Here is a 26,146-nt window from a genome sequence, read left to right on the forward strand (position 1 = left end):
ACATATCAGGAAGCTCCTGGGAGATATATTCAAGCAAATGAAATTGATAGACTTTCTCATGTGTTTTACCATCATGAGGGTAATTTTAAATAACTTAGGCTTGAATTCGTGATTACAAAATTAACCAAATGAAAACAAGAGAAAATACTATGATAGACAGAAAAAGTACACATTATATATTGTATTTCTCAGCTGTGAGTAGTATTTAAATAGCCATAATAATGTAAACAATAAATAACTAATTGTACCAAAATTATAACCATTTGGGGAAGGTAAGACAACAATGAAGTATGTAATATGAGATACAGGGGGTGGTGTATAGTCTGATCTTCCACATTTGCAAGCTGAGAGGTATGAAAAAGAAACATCAATAAGTAGCATAATTTCACTCATTTGTGGAATATAATAAACAACATAAAATGATGAATAAAAACAGATCTAAAGATAGAGAAGTATCAATCAGACCGTCAAACCTCAGAGGGAAGGTAGAGGAGGGTGGGGATAAGGAAGAGAGATCAACCAAAGGACTTGTATGCATGCATATAAGCCTAACCAATGGACACAGACACCAGGGGGGTGAGGGCATGAGTGGGGGTGGGGGGGCAATGGGGAGATAAGGACACATATGTAATACCTTAATCAATAAAGAAATTTTTTTTTAATTTAAAAAAATAAAAACTGTGGTACATCTACACAATATAATACTATGCTGCTATAAAAAAGAATAAATTATTTCCATTTACAACAGCATGGATGGAACTGGAGAGCATTATGCTAAGCAAAATAAGCCAGTCAGAGAAAAATAAATATCACATGATCTCACTCATTTGTGGAATATAATAAACAACATAAACTGAGGAACCAAAATAGAACCAGAGTCATAGAAGCATCAAACAGACTATCCAACCTATGAGAGAAGGCGGGGGGGGGGTGGGGGGGGTGGGGAGGGGAGTGTGAGGGGATAAGAGATCAACCAAAGGACTTGTATGCATGCCTATGAGCAAAACCAATGGACACAAAAGGGTGGGGATGGTGAGAGGGAGGGGGAGAGTACATGCTGGGGGGTAGGGTTGGCCAGGGAGAGGTCAATGCGGGAAAAAGGAGACTTATGTAATACTTTAAACAATAAAAAATTTAAATTTTAAAAAAGACATAAAAGAACATAAGATTGAAGAAATACTAGAGTCTGTTTCTCTATTTACTTCCTTCCAAAAGAAAAATAATTATAATAACAACAACAACAAGATCAAGACATCCATACGTTGTCTTTTGGGTGAGATTAATATATAGAAGTCAGCATGCACGCACAGTACAAGCTCTTTGGATTCCTCACTGGGAACTTTGTGCCCACAAACAATATATTATACCGCTAGTCCATCTCCCACAAGAGAAGCTCACTAGAGAAAAACTTCATTTTCTTAGAATGAAGACGTGTTTTAGCCTGTGACCAGATGGGTAAATTTAATTCAGACGAGAACTTGTGGGAGACTTCTTTTCAGCCTCAATCCAAGCCACATTTATGTTAAACTTTTAACAATAGAGCCACTTTCCTGCTTTCTATGACTCTTGATTCTGTATCTCAATTGACAACCGATAATAGCTCCCTACAAGATCCACCAACACTATCCAATTACCTGTCTTCAGCTAGGAACTATCAGAGAATTCACTATAAAATTCATGTTTCCCATTTTCAACTAGATTCACAGTGCCGCCTACCACACATCTACTTTTTCTCTAAAATCTCTTTCTCTCATCCTACAAAAACTATTTCAAAGATTCTCAACTATCCCCAGACTTCCAACCTTTCTATTGTTTTCAGTAATCGATGTGTATTACCAAGAGTCTTGCTAAACTGAGAAAACAGAAGGCATTTTAAGAGAATTCCAATAACATCTTACTACCAAAATTATAGTTACCAGCATCTGTACCCAGCTATTCCACTTTATTCCACTTACAAAGAAACAGGGATCCCTTCACCTACTTAAAGCTAATTTCTCCATCTGTACTCTCAGAGACTTGGCTCTCTGATTTGTTCCCTCTCGTAAATATTCAACTTCTCCCACTTATTTGGTTCCTGCCTGTTAACAATGAAACACACTCCAGGTCCTACACCTTTAAAAATGAAACAAAACAAAAACAAAAGCAAAACTGTCCTCCACTTCACATTCTTCTCCAACCACAACCCTCTCCTTTTCACAACTCAACATCATAAATGTTCTATTCTTATAGCCCATGCCTGCAACCAATTACCTCCTTTTCACTAAATGCAAAAAGACAATTTCAATTCCTTGTCTCATTTGAACACTAACAGCATTTGACCAGTCTTTCCTTCTCAAAACATTCCCCCTGTGGTTTGCAAGACAACCATAGTTTTTCCCCTTTCTGCCTACTTTTCTGACTGCTTCTTTACAATCTCCCTTGCAGGTTCTTCTACCTACTCTTTAAATTTTGGCATCCCTAAGCGCTTCAACCTAGCCCTTCTTTTTATCTCACTTCAAATACACTCACTGGACTACCTCATTCACTCCTTTGGATTCATTTAAAATATACACTAAGGAATCTCTAGTTCAGATCCATCTCTTGAGCTCCAGATCCATATACCCAACAGGGAAATGAATACTTTCTATTTAAAACTAACAGGCGCCTCAAATTCAATACAACCAAAAATGAATTCAAGATATCTCCCATGAGCCTCAAATTTACTCTTCCTCCAGGATTCCTTCGCTCAGCCATTGGTGCTACCATCTACAACACAGTTTGGCAAAGACAAAAACCTGGAGTCATCATTTTCTCCTCCTACTCCCTCTCACTCCATATATTTTATCACTAAATCCTGTGTCTTCAATTCTTCTAGACACCATCTATTCCACTCAATGCCCAATACCTTCACCCTATTAAGGCTACCATTATGTTTCACCTGGTTTATTTATAGAATCGGTCTCCAAAATAGTTTTGTTTCCAGTTTGCTCCTTTCTACTCCACTCTCCACTGTGCTACCCAAGTGATCCCTTCTAAATACTCATCTAGTTAAAACCTTTCATTGGCTCCTCATCATCTTAAGGATTAAGTCAAAATTCTAAACATGGCCGAAACCGGTTTGGCTCAGTGGATAGAGCGTCGGCCTGTGGACTGAAAGGTCCCAGGTTCGATTCCGGTCAAGGGCATGTACCTGGGTTGCGGGCACATCCCCGGTGGGGGATGTGCAGGAGGCGGCTGGTCGATGTTTCTCTCTCATCGATGTTTCTGACTCTCTATCTCTCTCCCTTCCTCTCTGTAAAAAATCAATAAAATATATTTAAAAAAAAAAAAATTCTAAACATGAATTTATGAACCTTTGTTACATAACTGTTGCTACCATCCTCATCTTTAGCACACCCATATCTTGCAGTCATATAAGAATTTGCATCTACAACATGTGACTGTGGCAAAAGCACCACATCTCCATTGACTACAGTGTCCTCATATATAAGATGAACAGGTTGATTAGATGACTTTTAAGATATATATATATATATATAAAACCCTAGTATGCAAATAGACCAAACAAGTGAAACAACGAACAACCAGTTGCTATGATGTGTGCTGACCACCAGGGAGTGCGTGCGAAACATGGCGGGCGTCAGCAGAAGGTGGCAGAATATGGAACATGGCAGGCATCCATCGTGACGGGGATAGTGGAGCAGGTGAGCCAGGGTGCCAGACCAAGGCAGGGCGCCAGTCGCTGTCATCGGGGCAAGCCTCTGGTGGTTACTAAAAATTCTTTGCTTCTTCGCGCCACGGTCCCACCGGGACTTCACACCAGCTGCTGGCACTCGAGCAACCTCTCACACCCACTGCCGGCGCCCGGCACCAGCCCAGGTCCCAATTGCTCAGCGTTCTCAGCAGGTGTGAGCGGTGGCTGCCGGCCCTGATCGCACCTCAGGGCTTATCCACCTCCCCCTGCTCCTGAGGGACGATCGGGTCCAGCAGCTGCCTCTCGCACCCGCTGCCAGCAACGGCCCCATTCGCACCTGCTGCTGCCACCAGAACCACCATTTACACCCACAGCTGGTGCTGGATCCACTGCTCACACTCGCTGCTAGCGTCCAGCACTGGTCCCAATCACTTGGCGCTGGCAGTGGGTGTGAGTGGCAGCTGCTGGCCCTGATCACTGCTCAGGGCTTCTCCACCTCCTCCTGTTCCTGAGGGGTGATCAGAGCAGCAGTTGCCACTCACACCTGCTGCTGACACCAGCCCCAATTGATCCGTACTGTCAGTGGGTACAAGTGGGGCCAGCGCCATCAGTGTGTGGGAGCGGTGCCAGGGGAGCGGGATTGCCAGCAGACAGGGACCGGGGGGCCGGGGCGGGAAGGACCGGGTACGGATGCAGAGGATGGCCCAAGACCCGCCCCTGTGCCCACCTGCAGCCTCGTGGCCCACAGTTACTTTCAAGGTGTACGAATCGTGCACTGGGCCCCTAGTTACATGATAATATCCTTTCAATATATTATTCTACGACTAAAATCACATGCCTTTCTTCTTCACAAAGAAGTTTCTAAATACCTTCCATTCTAAAAATGTTATTTTGAGATAACAGTATGAGCATTCTTTAATCCATCTGCAATGCAGAAACTAAATGTCACCTTTTAATCTTCACTTTATACCATAGCCAAGTATGTCACTAATCCTGTATTGTGATTCAGATTTCCATCACTATTTCTGGAAAATTACTGGAAACATTTCTGGTCATTCTGCTCTCCAATCCATTCATCATACTGAATAACTCTGTATAGAGCAATGAAATTTTAAACTCTAAAACTATCACCATGTCAATCTCAACTCCAAATCTTTCAAAAAAAATAACGACAAATTCGTGCCTCTATGGGACATGAGCTTTGGAGCTTCACATGTAAGCAAAATGAACATGGCAACAAAGTTGTGAATTGTATTGGCACTAATGATTAAAAGTAAAAATTTGTTCTGTAAAAAGCCTATAATTATTATCACAATATTAAGTCACTCTATACAACAATAAAGAAAAGTATTACAGAACAACACAGTAAAATCATTGTTGACAACATTAAGTGTGGATGATCACAAATTTTATGTTCTCTCTAAATAAGGAAGTGTTTGTTATCTTTCATAGTTTTATATGTTCTCGTCTGTATTCTTTTTTTAAAAAAATATATTTTTACTAGAGGCCCAGTGCACTAATTTGTGCATGGGTGGGGTTGGGCCAGCTGACCAGGAGGGAGGGGCCGCAGGTGGTTGCCAGCCAGCCCGCCGCAATGGGGTGGAGAAGGGCCAATTAGGTGTGGGGCCAGCGGGGGATGAGAAATGGGCAGTTGGCCAGCTAGCTCCGCCCTCAATTGGGGTAGGGGAGGCCAATTGAAGGCTGGGCCGACCATGGGGTAGGGCCACAGGCAGTTGGCCAGCCAGCCCCACCCCTTGTCAAACTCCCAGTCGAACTCCCAGTTGAGGAGACAATGTGCACATTAGCCTTTTATTATATAAGATTGATTTCATAGAGGAAGGGAGAGGGAGAGAGAAACACCAATGATAAGAGAGAATCATTGACTGGCTGCCTCCTGCACACCCCTCACTGAGATTAGAGCCCACAACCCGGGCAGTGCCCTGACCGGGAATTGAACCGTGACTTCCTGGTTCATTAGTCGACACTCAATCACTGAACCACACCAGCCCAGCAAATTCTTTTCTATTTATAGTGAAGTCTCATTTATCTAGACCAGTGGTTCTCAACCTTCCTAATGCCGCAACCCTTTAATACAGTTCCTCATGTTGTGGTGACCCCCAACCATAAAATTATTTTCGTTGCTACTTCATAACTGTAATTTTGCTAGTGTTATGACTCGTAATGTAAATATCTGATATGCAGGATGTATTTTCATTGTTACAAATTGAACATAATTAAAGCATAGTGATTAATCACAAAAACAATATGTAATTATATATGTGTTTTCTTATGGTCTTAGGTAACCCCTGTGAAAGGGTCGTTCGACCTCCAAAGGGATCGCAACCCACAGGTTGAGAACCGCTGATCTAGACAGATGTATTTAATAATCTAATTTACCTAGAACATGGCTATTCTGACAAAATAACCACAAAACTCTTTGGGGTAGACAAAAATGAAATTATGAACTCAATGTCTCAGTGTTCAAATACTTTAATTGTAGATAACTTTAAACCCTTCTTGAAAATGTGTTTACTCTTCTGTTAAATATGATTGGTGGTCCCTAGTACCTCTCTGACTTCATCTATACTACTCCTGACTCCCTTTGCTCTACCTACATAGCAGCCCTACCAATTACACAAAGTATTTCTGTGTAAATGTAATTTCTGTGTAAATGATAATATTTTAATGTTTTCTTTTAAATTACATTTTCTAATTGTCTATTGTTATTGTACAACAATGTAATCCACTTCTGTATATTAATCTTACATGCATGTTTTTTACTGTTGTTGTTTTTTTTAAATAAAATTAGCATACAGAAATCCACCACCCAACCTAAAATTAAAGATTCTAACAGTAAATTATACATAACCTGTCCCTGTATCTCCTTAGATTTACAATCCTGAATTTATTTTTCATCATTACCTTGCTTTCAAATTAATGAAGTTTCATTTCATTTACATCTACTATCAAAAAGCATATTATTTTTATTTTACTACTTTTAAAGGATATTCATGACACATAAATTTGAGGGACTTAAAGTTTCAAATAAAATTACATTGCTAATATTATTTTAGCTACCATTCATTCTTTTGACTTCTATAATGTAACAGTTTATTCAGTCATTTTTGTGTCAATAGACATTTGGGTAGTTTACAATATTTTGTTATTGAGAACAAAGCCACTATGAACATTCTTCAACACATCTACTTTTGCATATACACAAAATTTCTCTTGGTTATATGCCTACAAGTAAATCACTGGGTTGAAAAGTTTGTGTATGTTTAGTTTCACAGGATAATAAAAAAGTATTTCTCAAAATGGTTGCACACAAACTGTACATGCAGAAGTAACACAAAAAAGTACTGTGAATCCTCACCTTGCCAATACTGGTTTTAAGTGGTATCTCACTGTGTACTTAACTTGATTTTTCCAATCATTAACAAAATTGAAATCTATCCTATAGATTATTAATCATATATGGTTCCTTTTTTATGAAACACTTATTTATATCTTTCATTATTTGCTTACTCTTTCGTCTGTACTTTTTGATTCCCCACAGTCCTGCCCCTGCTGTGCGCACCACCATCTTGTAACAGTGTTATGGCATGAGGGTCAATTTGCATATTGGGCACAGGGGTCCTGACAGAAGCCATGAGTAGCAGTCACCGGCCCCGCGCCCACTGCACACCACCATCTTGTGATGGCATTGTGGTGTGAGGGTCAATTTGCATATTACCTCTTTATTATATAGGATGATAATATTTTAATGTTTTCTTTTAAATTACATTTTCTAGTTGTCTATTGTTATTGTACAACAATGTAATCCACTCCTGTATATTAACCTTACATGCATTCATCTTTGCTAAACTCATATTTAATAATTCATCTATGATCTTTTTATTTTATATATAACTAGTGGCCCGGTGCACAAAAATTTGTGCACTCGGGGGGCATCCCTCAGCCCAGCCTGCCCCCTCTAACAGTCTGGGAGCCCTCACAGGATGTCCTACTGATGTCCCTGTGGGGAGTGTGCCTAAGCCACAGTCTGGCCTCCCTCTGTGGAAGGCAACCGGTCGATCAGGTATATAGATACTTTCTGAAGGCAGCACAGACTCCTTCCTTATTTCTTTCCTCTGTGGTTGGAGAATAGGGTACTAAAAGGTGGAGACAGAACTGTGGCCGGGCCTGAGGCTCTTGTAGGCAGCAGAAAGGAGAGGGCTGGGGAAAGTCTAGACATGGTTTTCTTCAATTGTCCTCCCTTCCTCGGGGCCCCTCACTCTGTTCTTTCCTTGTCATGGTGGACAGGAATGGCCCAGCGATGGTGGAGTTCAGCCCCCTCACTTCTCAGCTGAACATACAACTGCCTCACATTCCAAGTGGAGCTGTTTTCAAGTGGCTAAAGTGTTGGCAATTCATGCCTCCTGGCCTTTCCCCTCTGGGGCTTCCTCCATGGGTCAGTTGCAAACTTCACCGAGACACCAAAGCTACTCTGCCCTGGTACTTCTGCACCGGCCCCTGCACTCTTCCTTGAGGTCTCTGAGTCCACAGTCTGAGCTCAGGGAGGTCACCTAGAGCCCATTGCCCCAGACAGGTGGGGCAAGGGGGCTAGCTTGAAGAGCTGGAGGAAGATGGCAGAGTAAGAGTTGGTATGAACCGGTGCCTGCTTAGCCAGACTTCCTAAGCTCTGCACTGGGCTCAGGCTGGGCCCCTTCCCCATCCCAGGAGGATCCCAGTTGAGGTCCCCTCCCTGCACCCAGCGCTCTCCTCCCTGTTCTACCACTGGGGGAAGGGAGCAGCTCACCTGCTCTGGACCCTGCCAACCTGGCAGGCTAAGGCACAGGTGGTGCAGCCTAGGGTGCTGGTGGCTGCGAGCCTTCTCCCCCTCCCTGAAGCATGGGGCGGGGTTGCAGCAGCTCACAGCCACCCCTGGGAACCATGCATGGAGAAACCACTCTCCACTGAGCCACCATCCACCTGAGACCTGTGGGGGTTGGGGTGGCCTCAACAGGCTCCCACTGGCCCCACTGAAGCCAGACTCGGCTTGGCTGGCCACCCCCTGCACATGCCCCATGGGCCTCATCGCCCTCATGAATCGCTGTGGTCCGGCCGTCCCATCCCAGGAAGTGGCCATCCTGATCACCATGGCTCACTCCCCGGTGCAGTTGGGCCTGCCCAGCAAGCATGTAGGTAGGAGCTGGGCCTCTGAGGGGAAGGAGGAGGCATGCCGGGCCAGGGCAGAAGTGGGGAACTTGGCGGTGTAAACACAGCCCACCCCCACCTTGTGCCGGCTCCTCGTGCTGCATTCCCAAACCCCTGGGTGCCCCTGCCCAGAACTGTGCTCTCGGACCTGGGGTGGGGGTGAGGGACCTGGAGCACCATCCTGAAGGCAGACCTTGCTGGCTTGGAATCACAATGGTCAATCAGGGAGGGATGCGGGATGCAAAATTCCGCCTCTCTCTCTAAATATCTCTCTCTCTCTCTCTCTCTCTCTCTCTCTCTCTCGTGGGCCCCATGTCTCCAGTGGGCGGGCGAGGGCTCCAGCGAGGTAATGGGCACTGCTTGCCTTGCCCCAACCCCTGCACACCCCCGGATCGCATTGGGACATGTCTCCGGTGGGCAGGCGAGGGCTCCGGCGAGGCGATCCGCACTGCTTGCCTTCGCCCCAGCCCACGCGCATTGGCACATGTCTCCGGTGGGCAAGCGAGGGCTCTGGCGAGGCAATGGGCACCGCTTGCCTTGGCCCAACCCCCACACACCCCCAGATCGCATTGAGATGTGTCTCCGATGGGCAGGCGAGGGCTCCGGCGAGGCATCTGCACCACTTGCATTTGCCCCCACCCCGCCCACCCCCGGATGGCATTGGGACATGTCTCCAGTGGGCAGGCGAGGGCTCCAGCAAGGTGATCTGCACCGCTTGCCTTCACCCCAGCCCCCGCCCACCCCTGGATCACACACAGGAGTGGGCCCCCTGTCTCTGGTAGGCGGGCTAAGCGATGGGCACTGCTTGCCTTGGCCCCAGCCCCCACCTGCCCTCGGATCACACACAGGGGTGGGCCCTGTGTCTCTGGTGGACGGGGGAGGGCTCCGGTGCAGTGATCAGCACCGCTTGCTTTGAACCCAGCCCCCGCCAGCCCGGATGGCACAGGGGGGCCTGGATGGCAGCTTGCGCTGTCCTACCCTGCCTTCAGTATGCAAATTAGCCACCATCTTTGTTAGCGGTTAACCGCCATCTTAGTTGGCAGTTAATTTGCATATTGCCCTGATTAGTCAATGGGAAGGGTAGCGGATGTACGGCTAATTACCATGTTTCTCTTTTATTAGATAGGATCATATTGCCTCCAGACAACAATAGTTGTAGTTCTCCCATTCCAGTTCTTATACCTCTAATTCCTTTTTCTTATCTTAAAGCACTGGATATGTTCTCCAATTCAATGCTAAGTCATAAAATGCAATGCACTTCTGCCTTGTGCTCTTGTATTGCTTGCACTTGGAACCTAGCTGCCATGATGTGAGATTTGCCAAACCAGTCCACTTGGAAAGAACAAATGGAGAAGCCACATGTAAGTTTTCTGATACCTGAGTTCACAGGCAACAGGTGCAATCAAATCACCAGATTAATGAATGACGATACTTTCAGATGATTCCATTCCAGAATTATCAAGTTACCTCCAGTGTTCAAGTCATCCCACTGTGGCATTAGAAAGGGTAGCGCAGTAAAAACCATCCTATTCTGCACTATCCAAGTTCCTGACCCTCAGAATCCACAAGCATAACAAAATAATTGCTTTATGATATTAAATTTGGGATGATTTATTATGTAGAAATAATAATTATAATGAATGATAACAACCATGCCTAAATTATTCCTGTTTTCTTAAAGGGGGGTGCTTTTAATATTTCCCCATTTACAAAGATGTCTGCTGATGACTGATTATTGATCTGGGGGGAAGGAGGGGAGGTTTAATAATCCCAACAGACTAAAAAACTTCTCCCTTTTCCTAATTTACTAAGCATTCTTATCATGAATTTACATTATCAAATACTTTTCTGTGGCTACAGAAATTATATTATTTCTTTTTTAATCTCTTAATGTCATCATTTATATTTATAGGTCAGATAATAGTAAACCATCCTTGCATATCTGAAATAAACCCAACTTGGCAATAGTGTCTGTCTTATTTTACAATGTTGGTTTCAATTTGCTAGTATTTTGTTCGAGAATTCTACATCTACATTCATGAGTGAAATACAATTGTAATTTTCATTTTTTTAATGCCTTTATCTGGTTTAGGTATCGGGGTTATGCAGGCTTTCAGAACTAGCTGGGAAAATATCCTTATCTTTCTACTAAATAAAAGAGAATGCATCAGATTGGAATAATTTGTTTCGTAAAATTTTGGTAGAAACTTGCCTACCATATCATCTGAACTTATTGGTTTCTTTGGGGTAAGATTCAATTTCTTATAATTATAGGATGATTCAGACTTTTAATTTCTTCCCCAGTTTTTGTAAGTAATATTTTTCTAAGAATATGTCTATTTCTAAGTTTTAAAAAGATAGTTGGCATAGAGGTGCCAACAGTATTGTCATTATTTTTGTGGCAAAATAAATATAATATAAATTATCGCCTTAACCTTTTTAACTGTACAATTTAGTGATATTAACAATACCCATATTGTTTTGCAATCAACATAATATTGTCTAATATATTCCATCAACACAACAATTTTACCATTTTCCTATTATTAAACATTAAAGCTTAGCCAATATATGCCCTATTATATAGCTAATAGCACAATGACTTCTTTATACAGAATGATTAGTTCAGTTTGAACTGCTTGATGAAGTCTGTTGAATCACTTTCTAAAGGAGCTACACCAATTAACACCACTACATCCAATTTTTTAAAAAATATTTTACATAAATAAATACAATCAATGTATGATTTTAACTTTAAAGCATAAGTATGATCATAAAACTGCTGTTTTTAATGCAGTCTTTTCTTTTCCTTTGTGGACATGGTTTTCTACATCACATACCCTATCCTTCCTCCTACCACATGACAGATTCACCCATCTGTCCACCCAGGCGGTCCAACATAATGAACTAATATGTATCTAGCTTGTATTTCTTTCCTCATATAATTATACATATGCAAATATGTATTCTCATATACATGTCTTTTATATAACTAGAGTCCCCGTGCATGGATTCGTGCACCGGTGGGGTCCCTCGGCCTGGCCTGCGGGAATCAGTGGACCTCTACGACACCACAGCCCGGCCTTATCCGCCAGCTTGTAGTGCACCAGCCCACTGTCCGCGTCAATCCCACACAGCATGAAGTAGTGTGTGAAGCGGCTGGGAAGGAGCCCAGCCCGGCTGGGTGCTGTGCCACTCCTACTCATCCCAGCCCCGTTGTGCCTGCCACCACCACAGCTCGGACAGGTGTCTGCTGCAGCTGCACTCGCCAGTCATCAGCCTGACATCTGGTGCCTGTCAGCTGAGTGGCGCTCCTGCCGTGGGAGCGCACTGACCACCAGAGGGCAGCTCCTGCATTGAGTGCCTGCCCCTTGGTCAGTGCGCATCATAGCTACCAGCCGGTTGTCTGGTCGCTCAGGCATTTTGTATATAAAGATGGTATTGTCACAGCATGTTTTTATTTTTAAGTATAGTATGTCACACACCTTTCTCATCTTATTTTTTCTCACATAAAAATACTAAGTGGAAATTCCTCCTGGAGTACTTATGTGTATCTGAATCATTCCTTTTAATAGCAAGATTCTATCCTGTAGATACATAATAAAAACATTTATTCAACCATTTGTCTATTGATAAACACCTATTTTGCTTCTAGTTTTTTGCCACCCATGTATGGCAAATATTAATAGATATTGCCAGATCATCTTCCAAAAAGGTTCCATTAATCCACATTTCTACCGGAAAATTATTAAAATAACTTTTTCCCTTAGGTCCCTGCCAGCAAACGATTATTGTTAGTCCTTTTCTCTTTTCCTGTTTTTTTTTTCTTTTATTTTTATTTTCATGAAGGGCAGGGGCTGAAGGAGGCAGTTTGATGGATATAGTTACATTATGCTGTATATTACTTTGTTATTTTAATTTATATTCCTCTATCAGTGAGTTTGAACATCTTGTTACTGGCCATTTGGACTTGTTTTTATACATCCTTAACTCATTTTCCTATATTGCTGTCTGCTTCCTTTTTTGTCAATACCTAGTTATTTCATATAACAGATATCAACTTTGTCCTTCCTCTGCATTGCAAATATTTTTTTTTACCAAACCCACTATTTGTATGGCATGCTTTTTTCATTCAAAAGTTAAGTTTCATACAGACAAATATATTTTTCTTTCTTTATAGTTTGCAATTTGCACTAGTGGTGAAGGTCTCCCTCACCCCCAAGAATGCACAAGTATTCTCATATATTTAGTGCAGAACTTTTATTGTAAGTCTTTCCATGTGGAATTTATTTGTGTATGTTGTGTAAGATAGGAATCCAATTTTATTTCTCTCAAAATGGATAGCCAGATGTGCCAGAACTATTTATTAAATAATCCACCCTCATTCTCCTGAATTGAATTTTCATATATAACATTCTTGTATGTATAGAGATCTATTTTAAGATCCTTTACTTTGTTCCCCTGATTTATTTCAATTCAAAGTTTTTCAAGACTGTTTATCAAATATCCATCTCTTGGCCATGATCATATTCCCAGCACCAAGCCCAGAGGCTCATTATTTGCTGAATGAATCTTATTAAACAAATTAAGTATCTTTTTATTTGTAGCCATTTGATAATAGCATCCAGTCTATTTTCTTCCTAGGTGTTATGTCTTGCTTCTACTTTTATTCCAGACATGCAGAATATAAATATCTCATAATTAAACAAGTAATAATAAAGTGATTCTGCTTGGGCTCTAATAAGAAATTGCTTTTGTTTCCTATAGTTCATTAACCCTGTTGAATTCCTAGAGTACAACTGAGTATTTTCTGTAAGATTAGTGGAGTTGCACCATCATGTTACTATATAAGTTTTGCCCACAAATTTTATTTATATGTAATACCAAAGTTATTTATTAGTTAACATTTAAAGGAAATAACTGAATATTATTAAATCCAGTCTATTTAGAGTATGTGACTAGTTCTATTCTAAACTATTTGAACTAAAACCAATATATTTAAGAAAATGGCTTAGTATAAGATGAAGCCTACTAAGTACAAATTTAATATATTATTTACATATAGCAAAACTAATATGGACTTTAAGACATTAAAAAATAACAATTAGATATCCAAACAAAAACCTGCAGAAGAATATTTGAGGAAGCTTTATTCATAATCCTAAAAATAAAACTGGAAGTAACCAAGAATGTCTTCAATATGGGAAAGAATAAACAAACTCTGGTACACCCATGTAATGGAATACTTTTCAACAATAAAAAGAAATGAGCTAGCAAGCCACAAAAAAGACAACGATGAATCTTAAATGCACAGTACTAAGTGAATGAAGCCAGTCTAAAAAGGCTACATACTGTATGCTTACAATTACACAAAAATAAGAAAGGCAAAACTAGAGAGATGGTAAATAGATCAGTGGTTATGGGGGTTTAAGAGTGGGGAGTGTTGAGTAGGTGAAGCACAGGGAATTTTCTTACAGAAGTGATTGATATATGACACAATGCATTTGTCAAAACCCACAGAACTTTGTAACACACAATGAACTTTACTGCATGCAAAATTTTTTAAAAATTATTTAGAAAGTTGAGGGACCCCATAATAGAATGCAGAATGTAACAAAATAATCTCATGATTACAAATGTATGAAACAATCTCAATGAGGTGTGTTATGGGAGAAAGGCGCTAAGTAAGTAACTTTGGAAATGCGTGGCCTGTAACACTAAAGACAAAAGGAATCCTATAAAATAAAAGACAAATATGCAAATCAACCAAACAGCGGAAATACTGGTCTCTGTGACACACAGTGACCATCAGGGAGCAGACAGTCAATGCAGGAGCTGCTCCCTGGTGGTCAGTGAGCTCCCACAGGGGGAGCCCGCTCAGCCAGAAACCGGGCTCATGGCTGGCAAGCACAGCAGCAGTAGCAGGAGCCTCTCCCACCTCCGCAGCAGGACATGCCCCGAGGGCTCCTGGACTACTAGAGGGCACAGGATGGCTGAAGGACCCCCGCCCCTGCAAGTGCACAAATTTTGTACACTGAGCCTCTAGTGGTACATAAGCACTGTACTCTAGTATCAATTATGAAACCACTATATACGTATACACTGAAACTGAACTATTAAGTAAATGGATGGCAGATGGTGAGAGCCAGATTTCTCACTGTTGAAGAGGAGGTTTCAAGTAAGCAAGGGGAGGCAAGAAAGATGCTTACAGTAATGGATTAGAGTTGACCATGTCAAAAGGAAGTCATGTTTAGTTTAATATTGATACATATGGTTACATAAAAAATATTTTCAGATATGTATATATAACCACATGTATTTTCTTTCTCTGTCAGATGAGAAAGTCTATAAGCATCCACACTCCAATAGCAATGAGAGCATCTAGTACCCAAATCTTAGTTTCTGCTATCATTTTCCAATAAAAGAAACAAAATCTCTTTGGGAAAATGGCTGATTTTAGAACTTTGACAGACAGCATAGAGATGAGCCTGAAGAATCTTGTAGTGCAGGGGTCCTCAAAACTACGGCCCGTGGGCCACATGCAAATACAAATATTATATTTGTTCCCGTTTTGTTTTTTTACTTCAAAATAAGATATGTGCAGTGTGCATAGGAATTTGTTCATAGTTTTTTTTTTTTAAACTATAGTCCGGCCCTCCAACGGTCTGAGGGACAGTGAACTGGCCCCCTGTTTAAAAAGCTTGAGGACCCCTGTTGTAGTGTCATAAAGGAAGCACTAAAATAAACATACACATAGCACACCACAAAATGATGAGGATAACTCAAAGTAAGTCAACTGGAAAACCTCCCATTGACCAAAGCTCAAACAATTTGAGTAATAAAATAAAGTAATATTAAATTATAACTCGAAGTACAAAATAAACATCCATGAGTCCATACTGATCAAAATAAATGCTTAATATATAAATAATGAAGAATAAATAAATCTTCCATACTAAAAAATTTCAAATAATTTATTTAGTTATTCCATCCTCAGAAAGAGTAAAACTCCCCATTCTTTAAAGAACAGTATAGAAAGAAGGGGAAGATTAACATTTTATAGTGGAGAAATCTGACAAACACTACTTCATCCAGATGATCAAGGTGCAATATCAATAATGGTAAGTCAGATAGACAGTGTGTACACTTAATGTGATGTGATGAAAATGGCAATTTACTTCTGTAGTCTTCCTCCCAAAAACTGTAATTCCTGTATAATCATGAGAAAATATCAGACAAATCCCAACTGAAGGATGATCTACAAAATACCTGACCTATATTCCTCAAAATTATCAAGGTCATAAAAACAAACAAGGTTTTAGAAATCATCACAGCGAAGAAGGGACTAAAGAGACATGACCACTAAATGTAATGTAGTATCATGGATACTATTCTAGAATAGAAAAAGAACACCAACCCTAAACAGTTTGGCTCAGTGGATAGAGCGTCGGCCTGGGGACTGAAGGGTCCCAGGTTCAATTCTGGTCAAGGGCACGTGCTTTGGTTGTGTGCACATCCCCAGTAGGGAGTGTGCAGGAGGCAGCTGATCAATGTTTGTCTCTCATCAATGATTCTAACTCTCTAATCCCCTCCCTTCCTCTCTGTAAAAAAAAACCAATGAAATATATTTTAAAAAAGAAAAAGAACACTAAGTAAAATAGATGCTGAGAAAGCATTAGACAAAATCCAACACACATTTTTGATAAAAACTTTCAGCAAAGTGAAAAGAGATAATATAGCTCAACATAGTAAAGGCCATATATAACAACTATAGCCAACATCATACTCAATGCGCGAAAACTAAAAGCATTTCCCTTAAGATCAGGAGCAAGACAGGAATATCCACTTTCACTACTCTTATTTAACATAGTGCTGGAAGTCCTACCCGCAACAGTCAGACAAGAAGAAAAAATAAAAGGCATCCAAATCGGAAAGGAGGAAGTAAAACTGTCATTACCACAGATGACATGATAGTGTACATAGAAAATCTTAATGATTCCACACAAAAAATTGTTAGATTAAACGAATTTGGCAAAGTAGTGGGATATACAAATAACATCCAGAAATTGATGGCATTTTTATACACCAATAATATCATTTTATGACTAACGCCCCCAGCCAAAATTTTTAAATAAATTTAACAATTATTAGGCCAAACTGAGTTGGATAAAAGAGCTTGTATTATAAGCTGTTTTTAAAAGTGTATTATAAATTAAGAAATAAAGGAGGAAGAAAATGGCGGAGGTTTAGACAGACGTGTCGGTGCCTTGTCCCGGAGCAGATAAGGGCGGGCAGCTGAAACGGGTAGCATACACCCCGAATAAGCAGAGGAGATTCAGCTGAGAGACAGTCTGCAGCCAGGAAAGACAGAGAAATCCTAGATAAAGGGAACGGTTAGAGGCTGAGGCTGAAACCTCTCCAGGTGCGGCGGCACAGCCACGGAGACCGTGCCATCTTGGGTGACTCTCACCGGCATCCAGAGACCAGCTACTAACCCGGCAACAACGGCTCTCAAGCAGCGCGACTACGTGAACTCAGAGGAACCCTGCTTTTCCCCACAGAAAGCAGATCCAAGCAACAGCGGCCTCCTGATCTCCACACGCTCTGTCTGAGGAACAGCTGCTGTGTGTGAAGCCTCCCTCCACCAGCCAGAAGAGCCACAACAGCTGTGAACAGCACCCATCAGAAGACCCGCTACCAACAGAGGAGCAACTGCTACCACAACCGCCCAAGGAGCAACCACAGCCCGAGGAGCCACTGCCACCTAGGGAGCAGCCACTGAACGACTCAATATCTATATACGTCAGTGAGATCAAACATGGGTAGACAAAGAAATCCCCAAAGGAAAGAAAAGGAGGACTCACCAGAAAAGCAGCTAAGTGATACAGAGGCATACAACATGACAGAAAAAGAATTCAGAATAAGGGTCCTAGAGTGCATACACCGGATGGAGGAAAAAATCGACAACTTATCCAAGAAGCAAGAAGAAACAGATGAAAAAATCAACAACTTAAGTAAGACCCAAGAAGAAATGAAGTGTGATATAGCTGCAATAAAGAACACCATTGAAAGTATCAACAGCAGACTAGGAGAAGCAGAAGACCGAATTAGTGAATTAGAAGACAGGGAAGCAAAACACACCCAAACTGTACTTCAGTTGGAGAAAAAAATTAAAAGACAGGAGGAGAGCCTAAGGGAGCTTTGGGACAACATGAAACGAAACAACATACGAATAATAGGGGTGCCAGAACAACAGAAAGAGGAACAAGGATTAGAAAACCTATTGGAAGAAATAATATCAGAAAACTTCCCTGAGGTGGGGAAGAAAAAAGTCACACAAGCCCAGAGAGTCCCAAGCAAGGTGAACCCGAAAAGACCCACACCGAGACACATCATAATTACCATGGCAAATATTCAGGACAAAGAGAGAATCTTACAGGCTGCAAGAGAGAGACGGAAAGTTACATACAAGGGATCTCCCATTAGATTATCAAATGATTTCTCAACAGAAACACATCAGGCCAGAAAAGAATGGACGGAAATTTACAAAGTGATGCAAAGCAAAGGACTGAATCCAAGAATACTCTATCCAGCAAGGCTATCATTCAAAATTGAAGGGGAAATAAGAAGCTTCACAGACAAAAAAAGGCTAAGGAAGTTTATCACCACCAAGCCAGCAATGCAAGAAATGCTAAAGGGACTGGTGTAAAAAGAAGAAATAAAAATCCCAGAAAGAAAACAGCCACACACAAAAAAAGAAATGGCTACAAACAAGTACCTTTCAATAATAACTTTAAATGTAAACGGGCTAAATGCTCCAACCAAAAGATATCAAGTGGCTGAATGGATAAAAAATCATGACCCATACATTTGCTGTCTACAAGAGACCCACCTCATTAGAAAGGACTCACACAGACTGAAAGTGAAGGGATGGAAAAATATCTTTCAGGCTAATGGAAAAGAAAAGAAAGCTGGGGTAGCAATACTTATATCGGACAAAATAGACCTCAAAGTGAAGGCCATAACAAGAGATACGGAAGGCCACTTCATAATACTAAAGGGATCAATACAACAAGAAGATATAACCCTGATAAACATATATGCACCCAATGCAGGAGCACCCAAATACATAAAAAATCTCCTGGAAGATATCAAAGGAGAGATCGACAACAATACAATCATAGTAGGGGCCTTTAATACACCACTGTCATCACTGGATAAATCCTCTAGACAAACAATCAGCAAAGAAACAGCAATCCTAAATGACTCACTAGATCAGATGGACTTAATTGACATCTTCAGAACACTTCACCCCACAGCCACGGAATATACATTCTTCTCAAGTGCTCATAGGACAGATTCAAAAATAGACCACATATTGGGTCACAAACAAAGTCTCCCCAAATTCAAGAAGATTGAAATTATACCAAGCATCTTCTCAGACCATGATGGCATAATATTAGAAATAAACTACAATAAAAACAACCCGAAATACTCGAACACTTGGAAGCTGAAAAGCATGTTATTAAATATTGATTGGGTTACCAATGAGATCAAAGAAGAAATTAAAAACATCCTGGAAACTAATGACAATGAAAACACAACAATCCAAAACCTATGGGACACAATGAAAGCAGTCCTGAGAGGGAAGTTTATAGCTCTACAGGCCTATCTCAAAAAACAAGAAAAAATGGTAGTAAATCATCTAACTCTACAACTCAAAGAATTAGAAAGAGAGCAACAAAGAAACCCCAGAGTGAGCAGAAGGAAGGAGATAATAAAGATTAAAGCAGAAATAAATGACATAGAGACCAAAATAATAATACAGAAAATCAATGAAACCAAGAGCTGGTTCTTCGAAAGGATAAACAAGATTGACAAACCTCTAGCCATGCTCACCAAGAAGCAAAGAGAGAGGACCCAAATAAACAAAATCAGAAACAATAGGGGCGAAATAACAACAGACCCCACAGAAATACAAATGATTGTTAAAAAATACTATGGACAGCTCTACTCCAACAAACTAGACAACCTGGAAGAAATGGACAAATTCCTAGAAAAATACAACATTCCAAAACTCAATCAGGAAGAATCTATAAATTAAGAAATAACAATGAAGTTTCAGTTTTAAAAGATGAAAAGAGTTCTGTGGATGAAAGATGGTTATGGTAACACAACAATGCCACTGAACTGTACATTTAAAATGGTAAAGACGGTAAATTTTATGTAATGTCTCTAAAGTTGAATAAATACTTTACAATAATAATCCAAAAAATCAAAAATATTACATTGAGTAAAGTAAGCCAGTCACAAAGAGTACACATCTATACTAATAAAAGGATAATATGCAAATTGGTTGGGACGCCGTCACAGTAACGACCAATCAGTAGGCTGCGTGTGCAGGTGTGGGTGGGGGGAACTTGCAGCGTTGGGGATGCGATGGCGGCTGCCGCTGGCCCAGGGCTGACCCTGGGCAAGTGGCAGTGGGGACAGGGGCAGGGGAGGTGGGCCCAGCAGAGTGCAGCCTGTACTCCCCACATGGCAGTGGTGGAGGCTGTGAGCACTCCCAATGGTCGCTGCCGCTTGTCCAGAAGGACCACAGGTTCCTTCTGCCAAGTGGAAGCAGAGCCTCTCTGCCAGGAAACCTCTGCACCAGCAGTGAAAGACAGGTGAGCGAGGGAAAGCCCAGCAGCGAAGGCAGGTGGGGATAAGTCTGAGCTCCAGGGCTAAGAGCTCCCGGCCCAGCCATGCTCCACCTTGGCCTCTGGCACTGCAGGTCAGGGGTTCTGAGAAAGGCAGCTCCTTCCTGCAGCTCCTCAAACTCCCAGGCCATCTCCATCGCCCCTTAAAGCCCCTCGGGTCAGGGTCAGGAATCAGTGGAGGCCTCCAGGTATCTGGGCAACCAATGTAGGGAATTTCCTCTAGCAGCCGGACCCATTGACCCAGGGCCGGAGGGAGACTTGCACTCTCCCCCTGCAGTCAGGAGAACCCTGGAAGACGTGGTCTGCCCATCACCAGATGAGCACACCCGATTGGTTAAGCACTGGGAAGCTCGCAGCCGATGGCCACTGCCACTTGCCCAGGGCCAGCCTGGGGCTCTGGCAAGCCACTGATGACTGCTGCCACTACGAGGGCCCAAGGCTCATGCAATGAGGGCCGGGTGAGGCTCAGGCAAGCCGCAGTGGCTATGATGGCTGAGGCTCAGGCAGCCTCACAGCTGGTAGTGGCAGTATCAGAGGCGTGATGGGGGCATCGCCTTCCCCTGATCACAGGGTAAAGGCCAGAGGCAGCAGCAGCAAGGGAGTGATGGAGGTGGTGCCTTCCCCTGATCAGCTGGTTGCCTCCCGCAGAGGGAGGCCAGACTGCGGCTTAGGCCCGCTCCCCAGAGAGAGCGGGCCTAAGACATCAGTAGGACATCCCCTGAGGGCTTCCAGACTGTGAGAAGGGGAAGACCAGGCTGAGGGACCCCCCACCAGTGCACAAATTTCATGCACCAGGCCTCTAATTTATTATATAATTCCAATTATATGAAGCTCAAGAACAGGTAAAACTAATTAATCTATGTAATAGATGTCAGAAAAGTGGATCAGGGGACAGGGTAGAGTGGTATTAGAGAGAGAGAAATTAAGAACTTTCTGAGGAAATGGAAGTTTTATATTTTGATTGGAGTATAGTTACACAGTTATATATTTGTCAGAACTCAACAAATTATACATCTCCAACCTGTACATTTCACAATTTTCAAAATTCACACTAACTTTTAATGGGGGGAGGTAAATAAATTAGTCTACAAATTAATTCATGAGCATTATTCCCTAAAACAAAATTATTTTTTTTTTTAAATTATTTTTTAACCATCAGAATTACTACATAGCACAGCTTATTGAAAGGTAAGTTGCTAGTTGGCAACAGAACAAGGACATGCTACAATTTCTCACTAGTCAGTCAAAAGGGTTTTAAAGGTGAATATAATATAACTATTCTTGATCACTTAAACAAAAATAACAAGGTATCTAGAAAGACTACAAGACATAGTTTTCCTCTGGTTAGCACTGTTTTCCATTTACCTAATTCCTCCCCTCTAATTCAAGTCAACTAAATTCAACAAACCCATTATACTTACTCTGTATATGTTATTACGTGAGGAACTGAGTATAACAAAATACAAAGATGAATGTTACCTTTAACCTACAGGCATTTATAATCTAACTAGAGGCCGATGCATGAAATTCGTACAAGGGGCTCAGCCCTCACAGCCCCAGGCTTCGTCCAGGTCATCTAGAAAGTCGTTTAGCGGTCCCAGTCTAATTAGCATATTACACTTTTATTATTATAGACTAGAGGCTCGTTGCAGGAAGATTCCTGCAAGAATAGGGCTTCCAGTGGCTGGAGCGAAGCAGAGAAGGGAGCGAAACCTGCTGAGGCGGGCTTCGCTCCCACTCCCAGCCGCTGCGGCTGGGTTTCCCCTCCCGTTCCCAGCCGCTCCGGCTGGATTTCCCCTCCCGCTCCCAGCCGCTCCTGCTGGGTTTCCCCTCCCGCCTCCTGCCTCTGAAGTCTTGGCTTCGTTCCTGTCTCCGCCGCCTCTACTTTGCTCCCTTCTGTAGCGCTTCACTTCCATTTTGTCTTCAGTCTTCACTCCCAGCCGGTATATAAAAATTAACCTCCATCTTTGTTGGCGGTTAATTTGCATATGGTGCTGATTAGCCAATGGGGGGCATATCAAAGGTACGGTCAATTACCATGTTTGTCTATTATTAGATAGGATAGATGGCATTACACCAATAGGTAATATAGCTAGCTACAAGAAAAGATTTAGCAGGACCTGCCATATTCAATGTGCAATTAAGACCAATATTTTGAAAGGTGAAATTTTTTAAGTAAGGCTAAAGAAAAATAAGTGGCTCATGCTTGAGGCTTATTCCCCACTCTTCCCTTTTTATTACCAGTACAGGAAAATTCCATAAATATCTATGTGTTTCCAAGAAATATAAGAATGAGAATACAAAGGGTTGCCTGTAGTTTTATAAATAAAAGATAGAAAATTCATGTTTATAATTCTATGTGTGAGTAAATAAAAGGTTCCACCATATTTCTAATAAAAGGTATTCACTATGATTCAAACTATTGACCATCAATGTTCCTGGCAATGTATGGAAAATCACAGATTCCGGACTTTTCTGGAGTGAATTATTCTGCTTTAAAATCTGAAACTTTAAAATTAGAATTATGAAGTGACAGAAAACATCACAATCTGAATTCTACTTACACAAAACCACATGGCTTTCAATGCCAAGTTCTGAATTTACAGCTGGGAAAATCACTGAAGAAAATCATTGAAGATAGCTGAGTCTGGATCAGATTCACTTAACATAAAACCAAATGTAAACCTCAAATTACATGTGACATCTCCAACCAGTCATATAAATAAGAATAATTCAAGCTTAAAGACAATAAATTCACCTAGACCTTTCTAAATTTGGCCACCCTAATCGTACTACATTGTTCCTTTCCTAAAATTTTCAAATAAATTAGAAGAAAGGAAGAAAACAAACACATCTTTATTTAAGTACAATTAAAAAATCTAAAATCAGTCAAATCTTCTGGGAAAAGTTCTTTAAACAAATCAAGATATATCTTGAAACACCTGTTATTTAAAAAAAAATAAAGGAAAAAATCAACAAGACTGGTAGGATATCAGGTCTTGGCATATTATGGAAGAGCTATTCCCCAAACAACTTGTCACAGAGTGAACAGGAACAAGCTGTACTAAGGATGTACAAAGATATTCCTTTAGCTGTTTGCTTAATCAGCTACTGATTTCCCACTAAGTTAACAAAACCAAATGTAAGTCAACAGGAGTCTGTCTGAAACTATAAAAACAGTTTACATTATTTGGCTTCAGAAGTTTGTACCCTATGGAAAGTCCATTTAAAATTTTACCTGGCACATACAAGCTAAAATATTTTGTTTGCCGTTTGAAGCCACACCAAAACCCAACCCACAGAGACAGGATTTCCAGTTTATTTCTCACAACCCACATGTACAAAACCCAAATTATAACACACAAAATCGTTATTAAAATTCTATAATAATAGTAAAGCAAAGTAGTTCTCCATAGAGCTATTTCTTGGAATTTTTTAAAGCCTCTAGTATTCATAATATACAACATTTAAACATCTAAATTATGTACTCAAACATACAAGATTCACCTTGGAACTCTAATGTAAAAGTTCTTTCTAGATTAGGAATTAAAACCTAACCTAGCTCAAACACTATCATTGAATAAATAATAGCATGGTTTCTTTAAAAAAAACATGATATCAAATACTATAATTATTGTATAGTTTATTAACAGTATAACTCATATTCAATTCTTTATGGAAATTAGCCTCATACTTCTTTATAGGCACCTATTCCATGTGACCTCAAGAATTAAGATTGTCATACATCATTACATATTACTGACTAGAGGCCCGGTGCACGACATTCATGCAACGGGGGAGCGGGGGGTCCCTCAGCCCAGCCTGCTCCCTCTCGCAGTCTGGGACCCCTCGGAGGATGTCCGCCTAAGCCAACAAGCGGACATCACTGGAGGGGAACTTAGCACTGCTGAGGAGGCAGGAGAGTCTCCCGCCAACGCCACTGCACTCACCAGCCATGAGCCCATCTTTTGGCTGAGCGGTGCTCCCCCAATGGGAGCACACTGACCACCAGGGGGCATCTCCTGTGTTGAGCATCTGCCCCCTGGTGGTCGGTGTGTCATAGTGACCGGTCATTCTGCCATTAGGTCAATTTGCATATTAGGGTTTTATTATATAGGATAAGCTACAACTGCATCAATTCAGAAACATCAAAATCTAGTACCAGATATGCCCATAACAGTGAATACCAGTATGAGTCAATATTATGTCCACACACTGCTATACAGAATTCAAACATGCAAGCCCCATTACCATATGAGAACAAAGTTTGTAATACTACCAAAAATCATAGCAAAAACATCACTCAAAAGTGCTTACTTGGAATATCTGGAAGATGAAACAATATGGGTTAAGAAAAAAGCTTTCTCAGTTATTCAAAGACATTTGGAAACCCCTTTTGTTTTCAACTTAAGAAATGCTTTCTAACATACACTGGCCAACTTCCCTGCTTTAGAAAATAAAAGTTCAGAGAGTCCCCAAATTACATATAGCCTTTACACATCAATGGCTATTCAGGGGATGGAATGGATATATTCATATGATACACTGAGGCTTCTATCTTCTCCTTTCACCCACACCACTACCATATAATGTTAAAGGAATATAGGCTATTAAAGTTTCATTTCAGAGAAGAATGAAGAGAAATTAGAAAAACTACAAAAGTGTAGCCTTGATTAAAAAGTCAATACAGATAAGAAACTATAGGCATCTCCAAATATGCTAAGACAAAATTCTTAGCTAACAAAATGCAAAGTTCTTGATCCACAGGCCTATACTAAGTGGCATCTCTACATTTTGCCAGCCCAATCAACTTTTTTTAGCCTTAAGTGTAGGCAATTAACCCAAGCTGAGCTAAGTTAACTCTGCATGAGTGGGAATATTTCAGTTGAATATTAAGAGATAAGTAAAAGCCAGTTTTTCTTTTTGACAAGAAAGATAAGCGTAATCCTGACAAAGGAGCAAGCGAGAAAGGACAGGTACAGAAAGCAAACAGTATATGGCAAACCTAAAATATAAAAAATAACTGTTGAATGATAAGGTGCCTATGGTGGCAGAATAACCATAAAAGAAGCTGCTAGATAAGTGGCTAGGAGCCAAATTATGAAGGGCCATGACTTTGAAGGAATCCAGAGAATAATACAAATAACTATCTTTTAAGCACACTGCTTTATACCACACACACCTAAACTCTTAAGACACACTACTACTTTTAATCCTCGGAAGATCTCTATCATTATATCCACACTTTTTAAGAAATTTAGGCTAGAGAGAAACCAAGTAATCTGCCCAAGATCCCAGTTAAATTAGTGTCCAGAAACTAAACTCACTGAAGGATTCTGAGAAGAGATGTGAGATAAGGAGTATGTATAATAACAAAAGCATAATATGCTAATTACACCAGACGCCCTTCCAGATGAAGCCAGGGATGCGAGGGAAGCCCAGGTCCCGGGTGCCTGCCAGAGGCCAGAGGAGGAAAGCTGGTGCCAGCAGCCAGGGGAAGGAAGGCCTACTTTTGCATGAATTTTGTGCATTGGGCCTCTAGTTTCAAATAAGTGACCTGCATTTTATAAAA

General features: G+C 41.1%; 2 protein-coding genes across 3 annotated transcripts in view; one reads left to right on the plus strand and one right to left on the minus strand.

Moving 5' to 3' along the window:
• Positions 1-26,146, minus strand: part of CCDC91 (coiled-coil domain containing 91) — a 280,530-nt gene that overhangs the window by 230,335 nt on the left and 24,049 nt on the right. The gene's annotated exons all lie outside the window — the stretch shown is intronic.
• Positions 20,312-26,146, plus strand: part of LOC118650702 (pre-mRNA-processing factor 6-like) — a 29,806-nt gene continuing 23,971 nt past the window's right edge. The window contains 1 exon segment of the mRNA XM_036299019.1: positions 20,312-20,541. Within this exon segment, the coding sequence (XP_036154912.1) occupies positions 20,312-20,541 (230 nt within the window).

This window comes from Myotis myotis, unplaced genomic scaffold (genome assembly GCF_014108235.1).
Source record: "Myotis myotis isolate mMyoMyo1 unplaced genomic scaffold, mMyoMyo1.p scaffold_m19_p_3, whole genome shotgun sequence".
Taxonomy (NCBI): domain Eukaryota; kingdom Metazoa; phylum Chordata; class Mammalia; order Chiroptera; family Vespertilionidae; genus Myotis; species Myotis myotis.